The sequence below is a fragment of the Egretta garzetta genome, unplaced genomic scaffold (genome assembly GCF_000687185.1).
Source record: "Egretta garzetta isolate BGI_Z169 unplaced genomic scaffold, ASM68718v1 scaffold60, whole genome shotgun sequence".
NCBI classification, from domain to species: Eukaryota; Metazoa; Chordata; class Aves; order Pelecaniformes; family Ardeidae; genus Egretta; species Egretta garzetta.
In genome coordinates, this window is record NW_009258269.1 from 2,132,843 (window position 1) to 2,151,719 (window position 18,877).

Genomic DNA, 18,877 nt, shown 5'->3' on the forward strand with positions numbered 1-18,877 from the left:
AACTAGCAGTGCACTCCAGGGGCTGCAAACTCTTACCCCCTGCCCTCCTCCCCCCCCCAAGTGGAACTGGCTCCCCAAAAAGCCTTGGCCCCAGGGTCAAGGTGCTGCCATGCTCTGCAGGAGCTGCTCCAGCAAAGCCCAGCACTGCTGCAGGGGTGCCCCAGGCTCCCATTCCCCCCCCAACCCGGCTCCGGCACAGAGCCTGGAGCCCTTTGGGAAGGGAGGATGCAGGGTTTGGACACAGCTGCTGGCTGCAAAGGTCACTGAGCATCAGGTGTCACAGGCCTCAGAAAGCCTTTGCACCCCCACTGCCTTCAGCAAAGCTTCCAAATGGCTTCGGACAAGCAAGGCCAGGATATATATATATTTTTTTTTTAATTTCTTTTTTGCTTCCTTTTAATATTATGTGCGGCCCTGGCTGCATCACTGCCAGAGCGAGGGAAGCTGCCAGTGGGCATAAGGGCAACTCAGCTGCAGCCTCGGGAGCTTTGCTGCTACAGAGCAAGGAGGAATAGGGCCGGCAAATGCCAGAAGGAATTGCCGGCTGTTTTCCCTCCTGGAGCCAGCCCTCGCTGGCTGGGAGCAACCCGGCAGCGGCCCTGGGCAGCAAAGCCCTGACCCTGAGGGCACCAGGAGCTTGGGCCGGCGCAGCCGTCACCCAGCACCCACACCAGCGAGGTGCTGCTCAGGACCTTTGCCCTTTTAAGACTTTTAGGACTAGGGAGAGGGGGTTTGACTTTGGGGGTTGAACAGGGAGGGCTGGGTCGCTGCTACCGCTGGTTTCTCCCTGCTCAGCCCTTACATAGGTGTAAAACCTTCCCTACCTGGTTAACGCCAGCCGTGAAAGAGCAACGAGGCCAGGCAGGGCTGAAGAAATCCACGCTCTGGTACCCTGTGTGCCAGCTCCGCTCCCCGGCTGAGGCCCTGCTTCCCCACGGCATCGCTCCAGGGGTTCAGGCTTCCTGCAAGAAAAGCCCTTTCCCAAGCTCGCCCTTGCTATTGCCATCAGATATAGCTAATTTTTTTTATAGCTTACAAAGCAAAACCCTGGCAGGACTGGCTGGGAAATGCATGTCGGGGTGGGGGGGGGAAGGAAAAAAGAAAAGAAAAAATCATTTTTAATCCCAGCAAAACAGCCTGAATCGAAACCCAAAAAGAGAAGGACAAAAGGAAAATCAATATTTATAATTAGCCCCGCTACTTAACAGTGACAAGTGACAGGCTGTAAAAGGTAGCCAGAAATATTTTAGCATCATGAAGGGCTAACGGCCTTGAAATAGCCTGATCGATCGCCTGCCTGCCAAGGCCCCTCACCAGCGGTGGCAAAGCCCCACAAGGCTGCGCTGGCCCTGGCTCAGGGACGGGGGATGGTGGGGGACCAGCCGGGCTTTTTTTTTTTCCCCCCCCTTGATTTATTTTTCAGCACTTGTGTTGCTAACATTGGTGCTGCAGCCCCCGGGTCCCGTTGAGCCGGTGGTGGGAGTGCCAGTGAGTGAAATACCTGTTATTGCCAGAAAGCACTCCTGAAAGCGAACACAGGAATTACAAATAATCGCCGCCGCGCCGCGCTGGGAGCAGGGGTGCTCGGCGGGATCCTGAAAGCTTTGGAGCCCGGCCCTGGGATGCCCCGACACTCGCTCTGCCTTCGCCTCTCGTCACACCACTGGGCAAAGCCTATGGAGAAAAAGCTGCTGCCCCCCCTGCCAAAAGCCGCCCTTGAGGAGGGGTGGGCAGGAAAACTGCTGGAAGGTGCCCCAGCCCGAGGCCAGCACCCGGCTGCCGCCAGCTCTCAGAACTGTGTCGGCGTCCCGCTGTAGGAGAGCCATCACTGCCGAGGGGGAGCGAGACAAGCGCGCGCCCCAAACCGCCGTGCTGCTTGCTCAGCTTTTGCAGCCCCCACATCCCGGGTGGGCTGACCTCTGCTACCATGGACATGGGGCCACATCCCTGTCCCCAGGCACAGGGCAGCGCCGTGGGGCTCGCTGCAGCATCCCACCCTGCTTAGCTGTTACAGGGGACTCGTGAGAACTGATCTCTCGTCATTAAAAAAAACCCCACAAACCCTCCCCAAAAAAAGGGTTCAGAAGAAGGAGGGGATTTGGACTGAAATTAAACAGACAAAATAATGAATAAATACGGTTCTTGTAATCTTCTTTGACCTGCACAGAGAGGCTGGTGGAGCTGGGCTGCCCGGAGGCGGTCACGGCCACACTGGCGTGACCGAGGGGTAGTCCTGCTCGAGCGAAGGCCGGACTGGAGCCCTCCGGAGAGCCCCCCCGACCAGCGCTTCAAGGAAATGCCACTCACTCCTCCTGTACAAGCACAAAACGCTCCCAAGGCAAACGGTGCTTTCCCAGTGCCGAGCTGCATTACACAAAGCAAATAAAAGATCACACACACCGCGGGCCATCGCCAGGCAAGAACAAAGGCAGGTGAGAGCTGCGGGAACAACCGCTCCCCTCTGCGCAGCAGAGCTGCCTAGCAAGGACGGTCCCACATCCCTCAGCCCTTCCCACCCCAAATAATCCTGCAGACGGACTGAGAGCGCTCACCCGTGGGCTCGAGGTACCACGGCTGGAGGATGACAGGCCACGTAAGCTGAGACTCTGCCTCGTCCCTCTAAGGTACATACTGCTATTTTTCCAGCGGTACCCATGCAAAAGAACACATGTCCCCAAATACGTAGGTTTTAATAACGAAGCTGCTGGCATGCTCACCCGGTGGTGGCATCTCATTTAGTCCATCAGTTTATTCAAAAGTGCGTTTACATTGGTGCCATCAAAACTCACGCTGTTGCCCTGAATTATCTGGAATTGAACTGAACCTACAGCTGTTCTCACCTTAATTGCTGAATGATGGTATTGACAGAGCCAAGGAGTTCCTTGAAATAGCCATCTTTGTCACCTTCCCTCTGCTCCTCTGCCGCCAGCTCCTCGTACTCACTGCGAAGGAGGCTGAGGGTGGTGCTGAGGGCCTGGTCCCCCTGGAACCGCTCCTTGCAGAAGGCCATCAGCACACCCACCGTCTTGAGGACCTTCTCTCGAGTGTCGTGCTCTGGCATGGCCAGCAGGTTAGAAACAACCACGCACCAGTCCTGCTCCACCACTGCCGGGACCAGCTTGACTTGCCGGTACTGCTGGATTTTCTCTTCCATTTGATCTCCGTGCTGTGAGTCCTCAAGCAGCATCTGTGGGAAGTGGTGGAACACGGATTAATATCCCTATCAGAGAGCAACCGCTCCTAGGAGGTGACGCATCGCGGGAGAGCGGGACGTACATCCCACACCACCTGCCTTGGAAGGTGACTTATAAGGGAAAACCAAGACAACGACATGTCCTGGTTCATGGTTGCCCATGCATGAAGTTGGCCACAGGGGCTGGTTGCCCACCCTGGAAAACTCTTGGTGATTGGGAGGGTTCAGGATCACACAGCCCTGAAAGGGGACTCAAGGGGAAGGAAGCTCAGCAGAAGACCTGTAAAGTCTCTGGGTCTGCTGCCTTGGGCTGTTGGACAGGCTCCTTTGGCACCTGACAAACATCGTTGCTTGGCTTCGTGCTGCCCTATGGAAGAGATGAAGATCTCTGCCTCCCCCAGCCATGGCCAGCCCTTCCCCTCCAGAAAACCCCAAATACTGAAATTCTGCAGGGACGGTGCCAAGAGCAGAAAGACGCCGGCAGGGACCAGGGTGGGCAGGGCTGCTGGCTCCCTTCCCAGCGAGCGAGACCTGCTCCAAGCAGTGCCATGGCTGGGGGAAGGCAGGGAAACCTCCTGCCACCATCCCAACACCTTGGGTGGTGGAGTGGCTCCACTCCCTGACTCTGGTGGCCACTCCTGGCTTGGCTGGTGGCCCCCTGTGATAATTACTGTGTCTGTGCTTCACTAATTAGTTCTGAGTAGGCTGCTCACCTCGGACTGCTAAAGGCAGATGAGGGCTTCTGCGAGGCTGGCAAGCAGAAATCCAGCCCTGGGGAAGGGAGAGGGCAGCCAGCATGCCCAGGAGCTGCCATCAGACCAACCCTGTCCCCAGGGGCCGCGTGGGTCCCCAAGGGCAGCCGGAACATTTTCTCTGACCCGTTCATCAGCTTGGCAATGGACTCCTGCCGTCCCCAGGGTGACTGTCCCAGGGAGCTTGGTCATGCCGGTTTATCCCACTGATTTACAGGACACGGTGGGGACAAGGAGGGCCAACGCCAAGTGGACCTCCCCTCTCCCAGTCCCCTGGGAGGGCTGCCTGCTAAACCCCCACTGGCCACGCAACATTTGGGGTGAAAAGGAAAGGCGGTGGCAGAAAAAGCCATTCAGATCCCCGGCAATTCGTGCTTCAGCACAGAGAGCTGCCGACTGTGCTTTACAATTTACAACCTATTTGACTGTCAACCAGCCCACCCCAAATCTGCCACCCCCAACTCGGACCCAGCCCTGCTCCCCACCGGGCACCAGGGGCTCTCCCATCTCCTCTGTGAAGGGGCTGGGATTGATACATGACATTCCTTGTCCAAAGGGCAGCGAAAAATCATTGTTTTAACATAAACCCAAGAATCTGCCGGGCCCGCAGACTGCCCCCAGCCACAGCAGAGCCGGGAACAGATGGGGCTGCTGGAGGGGCGGCCGTAAAACGTGCAGCAGGAGTGAACGGGAATGGTTCGGGTAAAATGCCCACGTACGCTCCCTTTCCATGCGAGCAGACAGACAGGATAGCTGAGCACGTTAAAGCCAGCACCTGATAAGATTTCAGACCCTCTAAAATAATTTGCACCTTTACAAAGTCTCCTGGAAAACAACTGTTTGAAAGCGCAGCCGCTGCTCTGCGGTGCCTGAAACCCAAGTATTACAGCAGCAATAATCTGCAGGGCAAATTGGCTATAAACTGAGTGGAAGTGGATTTAATTTCCATTCTCTGGAGTAAGAGAAACGCACAGACTAAACAACAAGCAATGGCAAGGAAAGACGGGTCTGGAAATGACATTTACAGCAGCAATCCAAGGTATTTGAAAATAAAACACTTAACGTCGTGGGCTTGGCTCCAGCGAGGGATGTGCAGGCAGGCAGGGGTCTCTCCAGCAGGCAGGGGCACAGCGGGGGTGGCCGGTTCCCGGGCACTTGGCTGGCAGCCGGCGGCTGGACGCCGTGGCCAAGCTCACTGCACCCCGGTGCCTATTTTCCCTACTCAGGTCCTGGTCATTTTGTTATTTAAACACCCTCAGTGGAAATGGCGATGGTGGTTTAATGGAAAATAAGGATCTAAGCTCGCTCTGGGCTCTCCCAGGCACTCATCCCCCGCAGCAGTGGCCTGTGGGCCAGAGGGAACTCATCCCAACAGCAAAGACCAGCACCAATGCTGGATCGGCCCCTCCTCACCCTCGTCCTGCGAGGATGCTCGATGGCCCCTTTGGCTTGGTGAGGGGATGAAGGTGGGGAGTGCCTGGCCAGGTCCCATCCCCTCCATCCTGGCTGCTCACCTTCTCCATGATGAGGTCGTAGAGGAGCGTCACCACACGGACGTGGAGGGTCTCCATCCCCTTCTGCCTGAAGAGGCTCCTGAGGACCTGGAGGCCACCCAGCTTGAGGAACTGCTGCTGGGCATAGGGGAAGTGTCTCAGCATGGAGGACAGCGCGAAGAGAGCCTGGTGGGGAGAGAGGTCCATCAGCACGGTGGCCAAGGTCACCGCATTTGGTGCAGCCTCTCTTCATGGCATCCCACGGGGACAGGAGAAACACACTCCAACCCATTTGTGTGGAGCTCCCCAGCAGATGCATTCAAACCTCTCCTTGCTAGGGGGCATCTCCAAGAGTCCCCTTTTCTCCTGATCCCAACCCTCCCCGGCACTGTGAGGCTGCCCAAACTTGGGTAACTTCCACCCAAACTCCAACCCAAACTGCCACCCTGCTTGCCAGAACAATAACCCAGAGGCACCTGTGGCCAGCACCTGAACAGACCCAATGCCATCACTTCTCCCCACAGTTTGCCCCCACCAGTCCTCGGTACAGAGCTCAGCTACGTGCTAAGGACGAGGCAAAGGGGGGTCCAGCACCACTCAGCAGAGCCTGATCCCCTTGGGATGATTTGGATGCCTGGGGAATGTCCTCTCCCTCGCACCCACATGGCCGGAGGACAAGATCAGGATGTTTCCCAGGACACAGCCCCAAAACAGGGTCTGTCATGGTGCAGCATCACGCACCACCAGCGAGAGACACCAGCACGCCCGCACTTGCCTCCTGGGCAAGGGGTTAACGCCGAGGGAAGAATTGCCGAGGAGGTAATTAGGGGCCAACCGGCTGAATCTTACACTCCTGGTTTTGACAGCCTTGGTTTGCAGAGGGGATGGGCTGATGGCGCCCGGGGCAGGGCTGCTGCCCGAGCGGGGACGGGGATCCTCATCAGGGCACCTGCCAGCGAGCAGAGCCCGCTCCCCTGCACACCGAGGTGGACCATGCATCCCCGCTCTCCACGGACAGATCCAAGCTGACAGCCATGTCTTTCCCAGTCCCATTTGTTTCTATTTTCCATCTTCCAAGTTGCTGCTGGTGAACTGGAGGATGTTTCTGTCCCCTTTTTTAACCATAGGCCAAAGGAGGGGGGAGGGAAGAAATGCACTTTTGGCCTTACTGCTGCGAGCACCGGGGAGGAAAACCCACCGGAGCAGGAGCCATGGGCTGCTGCCCCATGCGGAAAGGGGCTGGGGCACCAACCTGTCCTTGGGATCCTGGCCTGGACAGACTCAGGAGACCGTACGCAGCATGGGAACTGGAAATTAAAAACCCTCTGTCCTCCTGGAAAAGGGGGTTCAATCCTTGGAAGCTCTCGTAAGGCTGCATGTGAATGTGGACAATACTGAGCTCACCCCACTTGCTCTTCTCCAGGGGCTGCCAGCGGGAAGCATTCAGGCCCACCGGAAAGAAGCATCCCGCACCCACCTCCCAGGGGTTCAAGCGATGCTGGTGGGGGCCTCTGCATGCCCAGCCATCCCTCCCCACCCCAAGGAGCTCCGGATTGAGCCACAGGCACTCCTGGGAGGAGTTTCTGAGCATGGAGCACCCTGTGGTGCTCTTCTCCAGCCAGGACCTTCTCATACCCGTGGCCAAAAGCAAAGGGGTTCCCCAGCCTCTCCCGTGTCTCCTCTTGCTGGAGAACTCTTACTGTGGACTGAAGGGGAACGTGTTTGTGGGAGTTTATTAAAACACTGGCAGCACACCACTGCTTGGCATAAGAGCTGGTGGTTCCCTCGCCCCATGGAACCCCCTCTCGCAGGAGGTCACCGTGCTAAATGGTGGGGCTGGGTTTTCGGGAGCAGCCAGATAATTTTACGGCCTGTAAACAGAGGTGGCATCACACGCTAAAGCGAGGGTAATGAGATCTCATGCTCCAGGGAGTACAGTGAGGAGGAAGGGAAGGAGGCGGCAAGGAAGCCCCCACCCCGACGGACAGCGCTGCACATTTGGCTGGGGGCTCTCGGCACTGCTCGGCTTGCTCCAAAGCCACCGCCAAAGGCAGGGCACGGGGCTGGCTCCAGCAATTAGCTCCTTCCAAATGTCAGCTCCCATGTTCGAGCCCCCGCAGCACTGGGAGGCCAGGGGGCACCGGCCAGCCAGCGCTGCTGGGGTGATCTGGCACCCAGGGCCACTCTCCTGCACCCCTGGGGAGCAAAGCCCACCTAGCACAGGGTCCCACGCTCTCATGATGTCGGCAATATCCCAAGGAGCACTTACATCGAGTTTGGCACAAGACCAGCTTTACCCAGCAGTACATCCCCGCTTACTCACCTTCTTCTTGACAGCCAAGGGTTGTTCCGTAGCCAGAATAACCAGGAGCTTCTGCAGCGCGCCCGCCTCGATTGCTTCTATCTGGACTTTGGGGTTGCTGCAGGGAGAGAAGCAAAAGGCAGGTCACCAACAGAGCAGGGCATGGCAGGGTGGAACGGACGCCGGGTCTGTCTGGGGCAGCACCCCGCAGCGGACAGGAACGAGGGTCCATCAGCCCGATCCCAGAGCAAACCCCCCAAGCCCCCCACGGCTCGCAGTTATGGAGAAGGTGCAGAGCCCTGAGGGCCACCCCAAACACAGCACATGACCAATGCAACCCAAAGTGATGGCAGTGGAGCTGGGGAAGGGCATGCTGGACCATCCGCAGCACCCCACCTCCTGCCCACGTCCTACCCATCTTCCCCTGGCAAGGAGCCCTGCCCTGCTGCATTTCCCTCTCAGCTATTAATCCTCTCGCTTCACATCGCATCTATTCCTTAATGGCCTTTCATTTTGTCTCTTGCTTTCCCTCTCTCATGCTCCTCATCTGCTGTTAATGTGCTGATTTATTTAAATGCTCCTGTGCTGCAGCACCAGCCCTCCAGCTCACCTGGCGGAAGGTCCTGCTTGTCCCCAGCACCTCTGAATCACAAATTACTCCTGCTCTCACCACCCACACACCTCTCGCATCGAGCGCTTTTCTCCAAGGACTACAAATGGCTAAATCCATCCTTTTGTCTGCAAAAAACAAGCTAAATTTTCAGGTCTGGATGTGAACAGCTACCCCAGGTGCAGGCAGATGAAGACAAGCCTTGCCCACCCTCCATGCTGCCCTGGGTACCGGCTGCCCAGGCAGGGGCACCTTGGCCACACAGACGCTTTGCAAACCCACTTCTAGTACATCTTTGAAGGTCGCGGAGAGGTCAGATGCTGCAAGCTCCCCCTTTGGCAGGGCTTTCCCAGTCAGAGCACAATGTACTCATTGTCTACATCCTGATCCTGGGTCTCTCGTGCTCCCAAGAAGAGCTCCAGCGCTTCAGCCTTTGCTCGACTCTGAAGCAGCAATCGCACTGCCCCCAGACAAAGGTCACGCGTCCCTGCTGCAGCAGAACACCCGCAGCTCTCAGTGCTACCAGAAAGCTGCTGGAGCAGCCAGTGCCAAGCGTTGTCCAAGAAATAAGAGAGACAGAGGCAGACAGGGTCATAAAAAACTAAAACCAGAAGATAAATGGGCTTGGGCAGGAAGCAGCTTTGAATTAAACCTATCGCTCCCAGAAATACAGCAAAGCACTAAGCTCATTTATGTCAACCGACCGGGCAATCTCTCCAACCCTCCCTGCTCCATCCAGGCTTTGCTTCTCGCACCATTAGAAGTCATCCAGGGCTCAGGCGTGGCAGATCTGGTGTGTGGGTTCCTGACTGCAATTCCCAGGTTGACCTCGAGGCAGCAACAGGATATTATTTTCTACCTCAACATGGTGAGAAATCACCCATGTGGCCAACCCCCTCTTCCTGCAGAGCAGCAATGGCATCTCTGATGGCCCAGCCTGGGCTCTGATTTTGGAGAGTCAGGAGACAACGCAGGCAAACAGCATCAGCCCCCAAACCTTCAGCTGCCCCCGGGCAACACCTGGACACGAGACAATTTCCCCCAAGATGACAACCACTGCTCTCTTCTCCAGCCATACCTGCAGTCAAACGGAGGGGCTATGGCCCCTCCAGCCTGGGGACAGCCCAGGGACAGTGCTGCAGCCCTGCAGCATCACGGCACCGTGTCCAGCCTCAGCAACTTCTCCCAGGGCAAAGATGGGAAGAAGAGTACAATGGCAGGATGGAGGACAACCAACTCCCAGAGCACCCAGGGATTGGCTGAAGACCAGTCTAACACACCCCAGTGGGTGGTAACGTGCTAAGTGTGACCCTCACCTCAAAAGAGCCAAAGGTAAGTAACATCTGTCTGACAGAAGTGAATGAATCCTGCGTCTCCTTTTGGCCCAGATGGATTGTGAAAAAACATTAGGAAAAATTCCTTCCCCCAAAGGGCTGTCAGGCACTGGAAGGGGCTGCCCAGGGAAGGGGTTGAGTCCCCACCCCTGGGGGGATTTAAAAACTGGGCAGATGAGGTGCTTAGGGCCAGGGTTTGGGGGTGGGATGGCAGGGTTAGGGGAACGGTTGGGCTTGGTGATCTTAAAGGTCTTTTCCCAACCTAAACAATTCTATGATTCCAAGATTCATAAGCCAGGCTGGTGATTAGACTCCTTTGGGAGTCCAGAGACATGACACCCAGAAGGCAGCGAGGAAATGCAGCAGTGAGAAGCAATACACGTACCAAAGTCACTGAAGGTGCCCTCAGCAGCGAGTTGGGCACAGCCGGTGCTTGAGCTGGGACGGCTGAACGCGGCCACGCTCACCACAACTGCACGAAACCTTCTGCAGAGGCTGGGCAACACGAGCACAGCCCGCAGGGCTGTGATCAGAGCCCTGTGCATCCCCAAAGTCCATCCAGCTGCTACAGGAGATGCACAGACAGCCCTCCTGCCATGCCAGGCTCTGCTGCAAACGAGGCAGGAGAGGGAAAAGGAGGGTTTTTTCCACCTCTGTTTTTCCAGCGATGACAGCTTTGGTCTCTGCCTTTCTCTGTGTATGGTTGGGTTGCACTTGTTTCTGCTTTGAGCTTTTCTAGGGGAAGGCACGGGGCGGAGGTTCGGCTCTGCCTGGCACATCATCAGCCACGCTGTCAAGCACGTTTTCAATGTTGCAGCTCCATGACCAGCGCAAATGAGAAGCAAAGAAACCACAGCTGCATTTCCAGACCCCAAGGAGGAGCTGGCAAATCTGACACTCAGAAAATATAACTTCTGATCCAAAAACTTGACCAAATTTCATATGCAAGTTACTCCAGGAAAGGGAGACCAGAGTAAGTGCAGAACAAGTTTGGAGGCTGGCACTTTTCTGAGTATAACTGCACCAAAAGGAGACTCCCCTGCGCTGGAGAGCGCTCAGTGCCATTCAAGGAAAACGTTAAGTTTGGGATATCCAAGTTCTTTTGTCACACCTATCTAAAATAAATCATAAAAGCACTTACAGCAACGGACACAACTGAAAAATTGGTATGCCTTTAAATGCTTGGCTGGTCACCTGGAGAATTAGATCTAATTAAAATCTCTGAACCATGGAGTTTTTGCCAAGGAGCACCTCTAGAGGTTAGGGAGCCTTCCTGGATGGTAGGCGTGCTGCTCGCCCTCAGTGTTTCTGTTGTTTAACGTCTCTACTATCAATAGCTCATGCTTCACGCTAATAAAAAAAAAAGCTCGTTTGAGAGTTTGGAAAACTGAGCACAGATCTGTACAAATTACACTGTCAAGGCCAGGGAAAAGCAGCCTGAGCAAAATAAATACAAGGAGACAGTCTGTGGAGCACTCGCATGGGAAATTCAACCTGTGCTAATCTGCTAGTGGATAAGGGGATGGTGGCACCAGCAAGGAAGTCCACTGAAATGAACTCAGAGGCTGGGATAGAGACTGAATAACGCCTACGACAACACCCCCCCGTGCTACAGTGATGGCAGAGATCTGGGAGTGCTCAACGGATGAGATTAACCAGCCTCAAACCTGGGTGAGGAACAGCCACAAGGCTATGGGGATTTGACACAAAGCGCCCCGCTCAGGTTCCATCAACTTCCCAAGGGAGCCCCTGCATGCTCTAAACGCAGCCCCAGTTCGCCCTGGGAGGACCCACCCCCAACGTGGCCCTCACCACACGTCTGAGGTTCTTGTGCCTCCCAGCCATGTGGCCCACATCCATCACATCCATCTCTCTCTAATTCTGTTCCTGATGAGTAGAAAACAAGGCTGGGTACAGGCTCAGCGTGACTGATCCATGCAAGAAACTGCCCAGGTGCTGGAGCAGGCTGGGTTTAACGGGTGCGCTGCCAGCCAAGATGCATTGAGCAGGGGTGAAGAGGTTGGGGAGATGGGCAGGAATCCCTACTGCCCACGGGTGCCCACGCTGTCACCTCTGAGCAGCTCCTGAGAAAGCTCTGTCCCTTGCAAGGTGGGCTTTGTCCTTGGACAGAAGATCCTGAGCTTCTTGAGACATGGGTCATCCATCCCAGATCATGAGATGACCTCTGAACAGCTCTGGATGTGGGCCACCAAGCCCTCTTGATACAGACCCTGGGGACAATACCCTCTTCCCCAGGGTGTTCTCTACCGCCTACTCTCTGTGCTTTCACATCCCAACCCAGGCTGATCCTCCACCCAACTCAAGATGTCCCTGCTGCCTGCAGACCTCCCTGCTTCTCCCCACCTCTCCCAGGGACCTCCGCAGATGGGCTCACCCAGCAGCAACGGGGCTGCCACCCACACTGTCACGAGCACACCGCAGCTCTTAGAAACGCACCCTTTTGACCAAGAGACAAACAACGTTTATGTTTCCCAGTGCTGCCTCCTTCCGAAGCTCCTGGAGTTGCGATTTTGCCGACCACGAATTTAATGTGCCATTTCATCAGCCCAGCCCGTTTCCCTCTCGGTGGCTGGAGGAGGGTGACCATGCCCTTCGGCGGAGAGGGGAAAAAACAAAAGCAGCGGAGGGAAAGCCAACAGAAAAACTCCATTTGAGCCTGCCTGCTGCAGCTCGCAACGGCAGAAGGAAATACTCCATTTTCTGCCAGTTTATATTTCACTGCGTTGTCGTTACAACTTCCCACGAGGGGCCAGAAATTATTACAGTCCAGGCTTGTTTGCCAGAAAACCGCAAGCCTTGACAGCACACGGAGACGGGAGCAAAAGTAATAAAAACAAGGGCTGATGCGCTGTGATCAGCGCTATCGCAGTAAAACTGAAATGAAGTTGCCGCAGTGGCCCAGTGACCATGGCAGGTCCTGCCTTGGGTGGGTGGTGAAGGCAGAGGTGGGACCTGGCATCTTCCACCAGCTGCCGGGTCGGGATGTTTGCTCCCTTCTTCCTTTTTTCTTCCATTCAAGCTCTTTGTGGAAGCAGCAAGACCTTAGGATGGGGATGGCCAGGGGACCCACCAGCACGATGGAGGCTTCCTGGAGAAGACATGGTGTCACAAGCTGGGATCAGAGCCCTCCAAAGAGCCTCCCCACGTGCTGTAGCTTGTAATCCCCCACACCCTGCCGTTGGGCTGTTAGGGACCTGCTCGTGGGGCGGCTGCCGTTCCTCCCTGGACATTGCTCTGGGCACGCTAAGGAGCGGCATCCGTGGGGGGGCTGCGGCTGTTGCTCTAGCAAATCCAGCACTGGCTTCTCCTTTGGCATTTTCGCTGGCAAACTCATTACATGGAAGCAGCTCCCATTTTGCTGAAGAAGGGTTTTTTTCAGAGGACTATCTGTTACGAGATACCCTTACCCTATTCCTCCTAGGGTGACCCCAAGTACACGTGTGCAAATTTAGAAGAGACTTTCCAAAGTTTTTCCAGACCGCACATGCGAGGGGCGTGGGAAGACTGAAAAGCAGCAACACAGCCCTGAGGCAATGGCGGCTCTTGAGTTAGACAGGAACTTGCAATACGGCAGCAAAATTAGATTTAAATTAAAAAAAAAAAAAAAGGAAAGCCAAGCGGTGCAGAGGGACCTGGGGACTCGGAAGCACAAAGGAGGGCGGGCAGGCGAATGCCCTCGCCTCCACTGCTCCGTCAAGGACACACATGGAATATTTATTTCTTGGCCTGCTTGTTGTACAAACCGCGTGAGACCTGAGGAAAAAAAAAAAAAGGGTCACCTCCTTATTCTGAGCACCCTGGCAAAGGACCAAAAGAGGTGCGAATGGGGGAGTGCAGCGGAGGGGATGCTCCCGCCCGGCAGGAGCAGGGTGCCGAGCACAGCACTCCTCCTGCCCTGGCTGGAGCGCGTCCCGCTGCGGCGGGGGGCCCCAGCCCCCCCCCCCGGGCCCCCCCCAGCTACGCCAGCATCCTCCCCAGGGCGCAGGGAGGTAAGTCTGGAGAGTTCGTGCTTTGATGAAAGCCCAGCATGATGGTGAAAAGGCATGATAATCATCGGGCTAGACAGGACTTAATGGGTCTCTTCTCTCGTCAGAACCAGCGGTCTGCGATGCCGCGTGGGAAATCAAAGCCAGGGATCAAAGTCTGTAAGTCTGTGAAACAGCCTAAAAAATTTAGTACAGTCTATTTAGCTTGCGCTATAACCTGAGGATCAGAAAAAGGCAGCAAGGCAGCATGGCTTACCTTGCCCTCCCCCTCCCCAGCTTTCACTCCAGAATCCGTTAACGAAGAATATGAAAGGGCACCAATGCTTTGCTCGCAGGAGAGTGAAGTGGCTCGAGCCCGAAATGTGCCTACGATGGCATTACAGCTGCAAGCCTTGCCCGGCTTCTTGTGCCTCTCAAACCTTCGCACCTGGGTAAGAATTTGAAAGGCAAGGGAAAAGGTCATTTTTGTGAGTCCTGCAAGCCAAAAGCAATACAAGCAGGGTCACACGTGAAAAGGCCAACAACTTTTCCTGAGGCCTCTGTATTTGGAGGATTACTCACAGCTCTTGTAAGTATATCCACGTTAAAGTTACCTGACAAATAATAGAGACAAAACTGATCAGTACGACGTCAATGCTTAAAGGTTTGCCTGGAATTCAGTAATTCCAGCCCGAACTATAGCTGTAAATCTGAGACTCTGAATAAGGGCAGAAAAAAGAGGCAGGATGATCAGCAGCTTGTTAATACTTGCACGATTGGATTTTAGATTGCAGGTTTAAGAAAAAGAAAAAAAAGGCATTAAAATAGTCCGAGTGAGAAGTGACACATGCAGAGAACACGCTTTCCTGTCGCATTCAAAGCACTGGCTACAGCGTGAGCTATCCCTGTTGGAAATGACTACGGAGCAGCTGCAGCAAGCCCGGCCGGCTCCGAATCCACGACATCCCAGCTGCACACCGGTGGGCTACAGCTCCCTCCGAACTTTGTTCTGAAGGGGACAATAACCAGGACAACTCAACGCCAACAATGCTGCAGCCCCCCGTCCCCTGCAACAAGCACCCTGGCTCTGTGGCGGGGTGCCAGCAAATGAAACCCAGCACGGGGTTGGTGAATCTCTTATAAAAATACATATTTAACAGAGGCACGATTGCAGAGTCCCCCTGCTATCGAAAAGGACCTTTGCAGGCACAGTATGAGATGTACAGGGTAATAATAAAATAACCTCAATCCCCAAAAGGCTGCCTGCACCTATTTGGAGTTAGAAGGAGGAGGGATGAAGCACTGCCACCCCTAAAGCCCCCACCGAGGTCCGCGTGCCTAGAAAGCCTCTTCTCTGAGCATCAGCTCAAACCTGAGTTTATCACAGACAAAGGCCTTCAGAGCTACGACTTAAGGAGATTAAAAACCACCCAGAAAAATGGAGCCCTAAGTAGTTGTGCCGATCAAAATACAGCGAAGAAGAAAGTGGGGGTGAGGGGGGAAAACCTGACAAAAGGAAAACTAGGTTTCAATAGGCAACACAATACAACAATTTTGTACGAAAGATGTGAAGCATAAAAGAGATGTTAGATGTTCAAAAGCACAGAATATAGGAGAGACATTAAAAAAAAACCCTGAGAAGATGAAAATCTCCACTTCAATGCAATGCTGCCTTCTCACTTTCTACCAAGCCAGGCACTATCACAGTAGCAGGGGAGCAGCAGCATCCCTGCGAGAGCAACACGTCTCAATGTGACATAATGGATTACCTAGGTGCAAGTATGGGTTTTAATGAGCAATTAGGTTATTGAGTATTTATTGCTAAGAGGAGAATAGAACTGCAGAGAATAAGTTGGAGCTGAGTATGGGATTCTGTGATTTTGACGGGCTAATGCGATACTCAAACCCGGGAGCATGAGTCACCCCAGAGAGGCAGAAATAGCGCGGAAGACGGCCTGGGAAAAGCTGGGGGAACCTTGGCTTGCTCTCGACCTTGTATCTGCATCCCAGGCACCAGCCAGAGATAGTTGAGCTTCTTATGAGCCCTGCAACGTCCCTGCTGAAAGCAGGAGGGCTGTAACGTCCCGTTGCGGGGGAGCCCTGAGCTCCCTGGGGACACGGCAACATGGGGTTTATCTGGGGGAAACTCTGCTCTCAGGGATGCAGTGTAACTGGGAATTACCAGGCGTGAGTTTCTGGCCCTTCGCAGTCACAACTATTTCGAGTTGGAAGTGCAGAGCAGAGCTACTCACCGTGCAGCCAGGGTCAAGAGCCATCGGGAGCCCAGCGGGGACGGGACCCAGCTCACCTAAGCCAGAGAGGGCAAGGCTAAAGCGGCTAATATTTTGGAACAGAAAAAAACCCCAATTGGATGAGCTGCAGTGCTGTCATGTAGCATAACAGATGGATAATTAGATTTATATGAAGAGCTGTAAAAGTAAGTAATTAAATAAAAATACAGAATAGCAAATCTGTCGCAGCGAGACACCTTGTAGGGGTGCAGAAAGCCCCACAGCCACAGAGGAATGGGTGGCAGAGCCAGGGTGCTCGTTTAGGACAACCAAAATGAGGATTTGCCCAAAGCATGACTGCTCTGGAGAGGAGCGATGTGAAGAGAGGGACCGAGTCAAACTGCAGCAAAATGCCTCCTCCTCCTCCTCACCTCTCCGTGGAGCAGAGTCAAAGAGTGAACACCAGCTCTGGACAATAAAATCTTAGGTGGCCTAACAAAATCAGCTGCACCAGATTGTTCTGCTGAACGCACACAAACAGCAAACCGACAGGCTGTATTTATATCTGTAGAAAAAAAGGTATTATGAAAACGGAGAACTGGAGATTGCACACAGCAACAAAGCAAGCCCAGGCAGGAATCTCACCGCCCCAGCACGTGTGAGGCTCCTGAGGACTCCCCAGAGCTCCTCTCTTCTCCTGACCCTCGGCTTCGCCAGCTCTGCGCTTTATTTTGGTGCCAGTACATACCCCCTAGCTACCTGGACATCTTTGCTGACAACCGGGTGGCTTGCTGGTCTGCTTTGGAGGAGGTCGTGCACCTGAAGCTCCTGCCGACGCCAGGGCAGGTGGAGGGCTGCAGCTCTCAAGAGCCTCAGATATCAGCTCAACTTCCACGGGTTTAATCAAAGACCCACAAACCATTTCATGATTAAAAAGCGAAGGTTTTTGGATTCTCGGGGCTATCGCCAGCACCCTGTCAGCACGGAGCCAGAGGAGCCTGCAGAGGAAAGGGCATGAAACAGCCCCGTCAAGCCTAGCCCATCTTCTCTGTTCTCCGGATGGTGAAGGATGGGCCCGTGCAGTCCGTTCTGGAGGGGCTGTCAACCCGCTGTGATTTAAGGGCCAGACTGGGTGACTCACGCCCCATCCACAACGATCAAGGGAACCGCGTGAGCTCTCTCCCAGCACAACGTGTTGAATGACTGATCCTTCCAGGTAGTACGAGCAAGTGCTCCCTGGTGCATGGAGGAGGACATCACAGGAACTCCCCCCAGTGCTCAATCACCCAAACTAATGCTTCATTTTGAGGCGTAAATCAACCTTAAGGCTATATGTGCCATGCTTACAAAACACTCCCCATGCATTTCTGAAAGCCTGTTATTTTACCGTAGGTCAAATGCGTATCGGTGCCTAAGGACGGGGTCTGTTTCATCAGCGGCTGCATTAATAAAAAGCGAGCGATCCTCTACGAGTGCAAGCAGAACTCATTTATTTCCATGCCATTTTAGCCATAGCCCACAAAAATGGTGTTGATTTCTTTTCAAAAACCACAACACAGCAAGGAACGAGAACAATATTGCAGGATTAATACCACGTCCTTGAGCTCATCCGGTGTTTTTCATCACAGAGACTTCAAAAGCACCCCCTGATTTATAGGCGGGGAAACTGAAGTGCTCCCAGGAGCACCGGCAGCCGCACCAGGGTGCAAGCAGGAGTGCTAGGCTCCTTCCTCCCCGCTCCTCCCCTTCTTCACACTCCATTTCTCTGCACGCCTCCAGCCTCCTGGCTCCAAAACTGAACTGGATGGTGGCAAACACAGGAGCACCTGAGGTCCTACCTAGCTCTTTGCTGCTGCTGCAGGACCCCTGGACGAGACCCTTCTGCAAGAGCAACTCACAGCGGGGCAAGATCGGCCCTGCAAGATCTGCCCTGCCACACTGAGCAGAATTCAAGGCGTGCAAAGTTACTCAAATATTCCAACAAAACCTATTCACGCACCTTAGGTAACACAAAAACACTGCAAAAAGCTGTCTGAAAGCCTTTGTGCTAACCGCCAGGCTCCTGACACTTCAGCTGCATTCTCCAGCGGCAGCGAGTGCCTACCTAACGCATCCCACTAAAAATCTTGAGAGACGTTAAAAGGTGACCTGAGGCTAAGCCCTTCGATTGTTATTCGCTTTATTTGTTGCTTGCTCATTTGAGCTGATTTTTCTTTAAGACAAGTGCTAATAATATAAAAAAAAAAAACCAAACCACCAAAAACCCAAGCCTTTGCCTGGCGTGTCCCTGTTGGGAATGCCAGCGGAGCGCAGGCACTCTCCAGCTCTTCCACGAGACACAAAGCGAAGTGTGAGAACAGGCACTTCACTTCTCTCCCTTCCAGCAGCATCTCCGCGATGCTCCGTCCTATTTTAACCCTGCCATCTGTTTCGCAACTCCCTGCGTTCCTCCCGTAACCGAGGAAGGCGGTGCATTACAGCAAGCAAATCTTTCCACCATCTCCCACCCGCTTTGCTTACGGATGTGCCCCGGAGCACCCCCGGGCACCACGACGGAAGGTATTGGTCTTAAAACAACTGATCCGCTCATCATTTCCAAGCCTTCCGAGCCACCCCACTCCTCTGCAGGGAAGGGAAGATGCTGGATCACCGGGAAAATCACCCCCACTGCAATGTCATGCTTTAAACTCTGGCTGTTCCTAGTCCCACCGGGTTTAACAGTGCTATTAGAATCATTTTAGACTAGAAAAGAAGATTTGTTTCACTGAGTCATGATTCAAAAATGAGACTTTGCTCCATTTACAAAAGCAAATCACCATCTTGCAAATGCCAAGCACAGATTTCAGCTCCAAAAGCAAAGCCTTGGCAACGCTTCCAGCCGGAGAGAGAATGGAAAAGCTGCATCTGCAAAAGCCGGGAAACCTTTTTTTATTTATCGGGTTTTCATAAACAGAAAGCGTGACCCGTGGAACGCCA

The 18,877-nt window shown here is 54.2% G+C and overlaps 1 protein-coding gene across 5 annotated transcripts in view; it reads right to left on the minus strand.

Moving 5' to 3' along the window:
• Positions 1-182: 182 nt before the first annotated feature.
• SIL1 (SIL1 nucleotide exchange factor) overlaps positions 183-18,877 on the minus strand; it is a 101,633-nt gene continuing 82,938 nt past the window's right edge. For 2 of the 5 annotated variants that reach the window (XM_035889220.1, XM_035889224.1), the window contains exons 9-12: positions 7,762-7,858; positions 5,460-5,624; positions 2,841-3,187; positions 183-962 (exon numbers count right to left, since the gene is read on the minus strand). In XM_035889220.1, the coding sequence (XP_035745113.1) occupies positions 821-962; positions 2,841-3,187; positions 5,460-5,624; positions 7,762-7,858 (751 nt within the window). In that variant the 3' untranslated portion in view covers positions 183-820. Of the gene's footprint in view, positions 963-1,310; positions 1,675-2,718; positions 3,188-5,459; positions 5,625-7,761; positions 7,859-18,877 lie in introns of those variants that run through there. The other 3 variants (XR_004841293.1, XM_035889230.1, XM_009633805.2) reach the window with 3 other exon arrangements.